The 6,870-nt window shown below is 36.4% G+C and overlaps 1 protein-coding gene across 1 annotated transcript; it reads left to right on the top strand.

Moving 5' to 3' along the window:
• Nucleotides 1-564: 564 nt before the first annotated feature.
• On the top strand, nucleotides 565-2,237 carry LOC137950665 (ribonuclease 3-like). The gene is made up of 4 exons (XM_068797250.1): nucleotides 565-833; nucleotides 1,065-1,217; nucleotides 1,364-1,562; nucleotides 1,663-2,237. Exons 1-4 carry the CDS (start codon nucleotides 732-734, stop codon nucleotides 1,944-1,946), a joined length of 738 nt encoding a protein of 245 aa, XP_068653351.1. The 5' UTR covers nucleotides 565-731; the 3' UTR covers nucleotides 1,947-2,237.
• Nucleotides 2,238-6,870: the final 4,633 nt, after the last annotated feature.

Raw genomic sequence — 6,870 nt, forward strand, 5'->3', positions numbered from 1 at the left:
ACAATATATACATTAGCATTATATGTTGAATATGATTATAAAAATATATTTATATTTTTATTATATATAAATAATAAATATTTTTATAGGGACAATCTTTGTCAACTCATTGTTGTTAAATCATAATACTCAAATGGTAAGAAAAAGTTTATTAATATTTTAATATAAATACAAAGACTTACTATAATTTACTTATTTTACAGGACTAATAAAAGAACAAATGCAAAGGTCTATTTATGACAATACAATTTAAATGAATCTCCCCGTGATTCACACATTCACAATTCTTTTAGTGGCCTTTATATAATCTTAGTTCACATTGGTAGTCAGCTTTATCTATCCACGTGGGAATCGTGGGAAACCAGCGCGAGACCAGTCAGTGGCATACTCCCCCAGACCACTTAGCTTTCTGTCCGTTCACACTATACACCCATAAATCAAGCTTTCGTGTCAGATATTTTTATTTTGTATTGAAGACTCGGAGTGCGTGATTGCTTCTGTGTTTTTTTTCTTTTTACAATCTGGCATCAGAACGAAAGCACATGTTTTTCACAGATTTGTTTTTCTTTTAATTTTGGTGGTGGTAATTAATTGGAAGAGACGAAGGCCCCATTATAATCCAGAAAAGCTGATTGAGGTCTCTATCTGCCTAATCCTCTCCAGTCTCTATAAATCTCCGAACGATTTCGCTTAGAAAAGCATCTTAGGGCTTCTCTAGACGACGCAAAGCAATGGCTTCAGCTCGCTTCGCCTCCGTTTCCTTTCTCTTGGCTTTGCTCTGCATCCAGGCAGCTGCGCAGACTAACGTCGATTTTTATGCTCTGGGCTTACTGGTAATAGTCCTTTCGTCTCTGTTCTGTATAGGGTAAAACAGCTAATTCCCCTCCTTTTTTTTTCTGGAAAGAAAAATGGCCGGTAGTGTGGCATCTGCTGTGCTTGCAGGAACAATGAAATACTGGGTCGTAACTCGTTATGGGTAGTGATTCTGGTATTTTTTTGTTTATAGCTTGGACGGATTTAGATGGATTGTAATTTGAAACCTGAACTGTGTTGTGGAATTGCAGTGGCCAGGAGCTACTTGTAAAAAGAGTGGGGGTTGCTGCAAAACCCAGTTTGCTCCTGATCCCTTGGTCGACTTCTTCGTGACGGGCTTGTACACTTACAACGCTAACGGGCCTGTGTCTAGATGCCAGGGAGCTGCTTTCTCTGAGCAACTGGTTCTCTTCCGTTCTCTTCTTCCTTTTTCTTTTTTTCTTTTTCTTCCGTTTCCCCTTCTCTTCTTTTGTTTCTGTAATGTAACTTCTTCCAAGACGGGAGTAGTAATTGAATTGCAAAGATTGACATGAATATAATTGAATGTCAGCTTCAACCCATTCTGCCCGATTTGTGGAGCTACTGGCAAGTCTTGAAATGCCCTAGCAATCCGGACAACGTCCTTAATTTCTGGAGTGCCGTGTGGACCAACTACGGGACCTGTACCGGTTTGGATGAAGTCACATACTTCACCACCTCCTTGACCCAAAGGAAGAAGTTCAACGTCCTCAATCAGCTCTCCCAATACCGTAAAATCTCTCCTCCCAAACCCCTTTACTTCCTTCGATCGATTTCATTTTCATTATCAAATTTTGGAAATCATTTTACTGACTGTTGGATTTCTCCCAGAAATTGCGCCAAATGATCTCTATTACCGTACCCAAACGGTAGTCGACGCCTTGCGGTGGGCGTTCGGCGTGAAGACTCTGCTCTTCTGCTCCAACGACGCCAATGGGAAGGTCCAACTTCAGGAGATTTATATCTGCTTAAACAAGAACACCTTCGCGGCCATCGACTGTCCTGCCTCCTGGACGCAACAGTGTCCTGACCGCTTCATTTTCCATAGCTTCTCTCTTAACATGCTTGGTTCTGGTTCCCTTCTGGACAGTCCGCTCAGTCATGAATCAGCATGAAGAAAGCTTCTTTCTATCGGCGTTTCACTGAGGCTGCTCTGATTCTGGGAAGAAGCAACTCTGTGACGGTGACCAATAAAGAAGCCTAGGATGGGCTTTGATCAGTTCCTGTTCGTGAGATTGGCTAGTTTGTTTAAGTAGTCTTCTGTTACAAGTACTCAACCAGCTTTCTGTAAAATGGAAAATGTCCTCTGCAACTCTTTTTCGTTCTGCTTTTTAAGCAGAAAGAAAAAGTAAAAATAGATCCTCAAAGTAAAAATAGATCCTCTTCCTCGTTGTCATGGATGATAATTCATCGGGTTCAGATAACAACATTAATGGCTGCCGCTGCAGCTACTTACGAATTCAGATCCTCTTCCTCGTTGTCATGGATGACAATTCATCGGGTTCGGATAACAACATTAATGGCTGCCGCTGCAGCCACTTACGAAGTCAACACTTTCGTGTCGGTTCTTCGAATCAAGTCACATAACGCAGTTCAAAATAAATAATGATTAATTCGGATAAGTTCATTAGAAAATTTTTATAGTAGAATTTTTTATATTAATAATCCCAATGAATTAATATGCTAAAGATTCTAGCGTGAATCAAGTAAACCGATCAATGGAAAGTTATGATTGATCAACCATTTATAACAACTCGTTTGACCGTGAGAAAATGCCCTTTCCCCGGATGAAGATGTGTGTCACAATCTTCATGAATAACCGGTCCTCCGTGTTGAGATCCTTTATGTTGATCTTCTCTGATTTGCCCACATTCTGTGAACTACCAATTGAGGATGCTCTTCCTCTAGATCATTGGGCTAACTTTCTTTAATGTACGTCTTAGCCCATATCTGGGGGTGCCCTAGGAGCTCATTGAACTTTGTGGTGGTCAAAGAAACAGAGGTTTGCTGAACAAAGGATGTGAGAGCTTCAATTCTCCGTTCCCTAGCTCTTCTTCCTCAAGATTGGCATAGACCACCTTACTGGATTTGGGTAGACAGGTAAAATGTATTCCAAGATGGTGGAATAGTACTCAAAGAGATCCTCAAAAAACAGCTACCTCCCGTTGATAGTATCCAAGGTCCAATCAAGTGGGTTATACCTTGGCAAGAAAGTGATTGCACTAGTCCGGCATTTCTGAGAACTCTTCTTCAGGTTGTGGTGCCTTTTCCTTGATGAAACTTTCTTTATGTGCGAACCATGGTGATAAGGATGATAAAGTAGAGAAAAGAGATAAAAGTTTTATTTTTGAGGTGATGGAGAATAGGATAGGGGGTGCAGGAGACATAAATCAAGACTTTGTCAGTGGATGAAGTCTTAAATCTGTCAAAAAGTCCTTCAATAGAGAGATGGAAAGGAGGGTTAGGAGACTGTTTTCAAACGAAAATTCCTTTCGATTTTGAAAGTGGAGTGAGTGAAAAATCCGAAAGGAGGTGGAATCCACATCACCCGATTTGATCAATATGAAACATAAAATCACGACTAGAGTGAAAAAGCGGGATGACGATTTCTTACCCGCTCAAATCCGAATCCAAGCTATTGTCCAGGGGTCAGGGGTTAGCGTGAAAAGTGAAATAGAAAGTAAATTAACTAGTGAAAATAAATTACTGTTTTTTGTGTAGTGTGTTTAATAGCTCCTTTTTTTTATCCTGTATTTAATGCCCTGTTATTGTTTTTTCCAAAAAAAAATACTATAAAAGCAGGTAGAAATATGAGATAATCCAGATTATTAGTATTATATAAATTATTTACATTTAACTATAATTAATTTGAATTATATTTAATTTATTTTATAATTAAATAAAATTCATTTAAATTAATTATAATTTAAAATTACTAATAACTTCTTTCATAATAATCATTGTTACTTGTCAATATTCTAACTTATTTCAATTTATTTTACTTGTATTGAATATTATTTATTAACTAATTTGTTACAATTAGTTTATAATCCATTTGAATTAACTATTATTTCTGCATTAAGGACCAGTAAAAATAAATTAAAACTGGACATATAAATAAAAAACTAAGTGTAACTACAACTGAAAAAACATACATAAATATGAGAATATCCAGATTAAAACAATTATTCATTAACAAAGTAGGTAAAAAAGTTTTTTATTTAATAATGTAGTTTTATTTTATTTTAATTTATTAATATTATTTATTATTTATAATTAATAAGAATTACTTTTGTTAAATATAAATTATTTATAATTGTAATATAATCTCAACCGAACTTAAATGTAATATAATTTTGTGATGATAATGCATGATTTATCTTTAGTAAACTTACATTAATATTAGGTTAAAGTTAATTACTATTGAAAAATTATGTATACAAGCTAAACCTTAAGTAAATTATCATTTATCAACGAATTTTATAAATAATCAAAACTATTATTCATTAACTAAATAGGTGAAAATATCAATTGTTTAACAATTTTTAAATTTGGTCTTTTCTATTGGATTCGATTAGTATACTTGGATCCAATTAATGGACCCGCATAATTGTGATTTTTCAGGTGAAACTTTCAATATCAAGTTCTCCCAATTTTTGGAAGAATCTCACTGCGATTGTCAAGTATATGTTATATATCTAAACCGTAGAGAAATGATAAATAAACAATGTGGAAAATGACGTTTTCCTAGATCAACTTCCTCTAGTGACTTGTTCTTCTCCGACCATCAACGGTTGGAAACTGTACAAAAAAATGCTATTTTTTGGAAAATATGGGGGGGTGGAGGGTGATTGCCCTCTTCGATAACCATTTTTACGTTATGTAACCCGGATGTCCTGTAACGCTTAAGACATATTCTAGTAAAAAAATAATACTTCAATTACTATCTTAATTTCTCATTCACATCATCGGCTTAAATAGCCGTTTTAAAAAATATACATGGAAGAATTATGAGTGATTAACGGGATTACCCAATCACCGGATTTACAGAATATTTACATGATTTCTCCTTAAGGGAAGAAATCTCAAAGTGAATCTTGACACTCCCCCTCAAGTTGGTGCATAGATATCACTCATGCCCAACTTGTCAAGACATTTGTTAAAAGCTCGGTAAGACACTGCTTTGGTTAGCACATCGGCAAGCTGATCCTTAGATCGAACATGAGGGACTTCAATGATTCTTGCTTCTAACTTTCTTTAATAAAGTGTCTATCAACTTTAACATGTTTAGTTCTGTCATGCTAGACTGGGTTGTGGGCAATATCACATGCTGCCTTATTGTCACAATATAATTTCATAGTACTTGTTTGCTCAATATGTAGTTCTTGTATCAGATTTTTGATCCATAATAATTAACATATTGCCTTGGCCATTCCCCTGTATTCGGCTTCAGCTGACGATCTAGCCACCACCTCTTGTTTCTTACTTCTCCAAGTGACCAAATTTCCACCTACAAATGTAAAGTATCCAGATGTAGACCGTCGATCTTCTATTGACCCAGTCCAATTGACATCGGTATAACTTTCAATTTTCAAGTCACCTCCCTTTTTAAATAAAATTCCTTTCCCTGGAGATGATTTCAAGCAGCGCAGGATACGATTGATGGTATTCATATGTTCTTCACTTGGAGAGTGCATAAATTGACTAACCACACTTAGTACATAAGCTAAGTCTGGTCTGGTATGTGCAAGATACATTAACCTCCCAACTAGTCTCTGATAACGCTCCTTATTAGCAGGGACTTGATCTGAACGTGTTCCCAGTTTCAAATTTTCTTCCATTGGAGTATTGATTGGACTACATGCTGTCATACCAGTTTCCCTCAATAAATCCAAAGCTTATTTTCGTTGAGATAGAAAAATTCCTTCCTCGGATCTGGACACTTCAATACCAAGAAAATATTTTAAGTAGCCAAGATCTTTCATTTCAAATTCTCTAGCAAGACGACTTTGCAATGATTTCTTTTCTTCTGGATCATTCCCAGTTACTATCATATCATCAACATATACAATAAGAGTTGTGATGGCCTCCTTGTTATATTTCAGGAAGAGAGTATGATCTGAGTTGCTTTGCTTATATCTGATAGATTTCATAAAATTTGTGAACCTTCCAAAGCACGCCCTCGGGGGACTGCTTCAAACCATATAGGGATTTCTTCAGTTTACATACTTGTTTCCATCCTTTGTTTTGCATAATACATCCAGGAGGTAATTCCATATATATTTCTTCTTGGAGATCTTCGTGCAAAAATGCATTTTTTACATCAAACTGATATAAGGGCCAGTCAAGATTCACAACCAGAGATAGTAGAATCCGAACAATGTTGATTTTGGCCACTGGTGCGAATGTCTCCATATAATCGATCCCGTAGGTTTGAGTATATCCTTTGGTGTCTTTCCTACAGGTAGGTCAACCACTTCCCATGTTGAATTCTTTTGGAGGGACCTCATTTCTTCTTTCATGGCTTCTTTCCATTTAGGATCTTTCAAGGCTTCCTGCACACTATTAGGAATAGATAAAACAGATAATTGATTCACAAATACTTCATTTGCCTTTGACAATCTATGATAAGACACAAAATTATGCATAAGATACTGAGATTTAAAGGTGAGAAGAGGTTCATAATTGACTCTAGGTTTTCCTCTTGTGGTTCGATGAGGTTGCACTCTTAGTTGAGTTTTGGAACTTACCTGAGGCTCAGACATGGACTCGGACTCAGAAGGCAATTGATCCATTGGTACATTATGAAGGGGGGAAGATGGCGGCTGAGACTCTGGTTGCATTACTTCCATCTGGTCTTGGCTTTCTCCATCTTGTGAATCATGCTCATTTGTGTCATTTTGATGTCCACACCTGTAATCTGAATATTGACCACTTGAAGTCTCCAAGATATCCAAATGATGATTAAGGATCTTCAATTCAATCATTTTCTCCCCCTGTATTGAAGACTCGGGAGTAGAATAATACATGTTTTCTTTG

This window comes from Aristolochia californica, unplaced genomic scaffold (genome assembly GCF_029961685.1).
Source record: "Aristolochia californica isolate CCGP_79_NKW_82.1479 unplaced genomic scaffold, dmAriCali1.0.hap1 SCAF_14, whole genome shotgun sequence".
In the NCBI taxonomy this organism is placed as follows: Eukaryota; Viridiplantae; Streptophyta; class Magnoliopsida; order Piperales; family Aristolochiaceae; genus Aristolochia; species Aristolochia californica.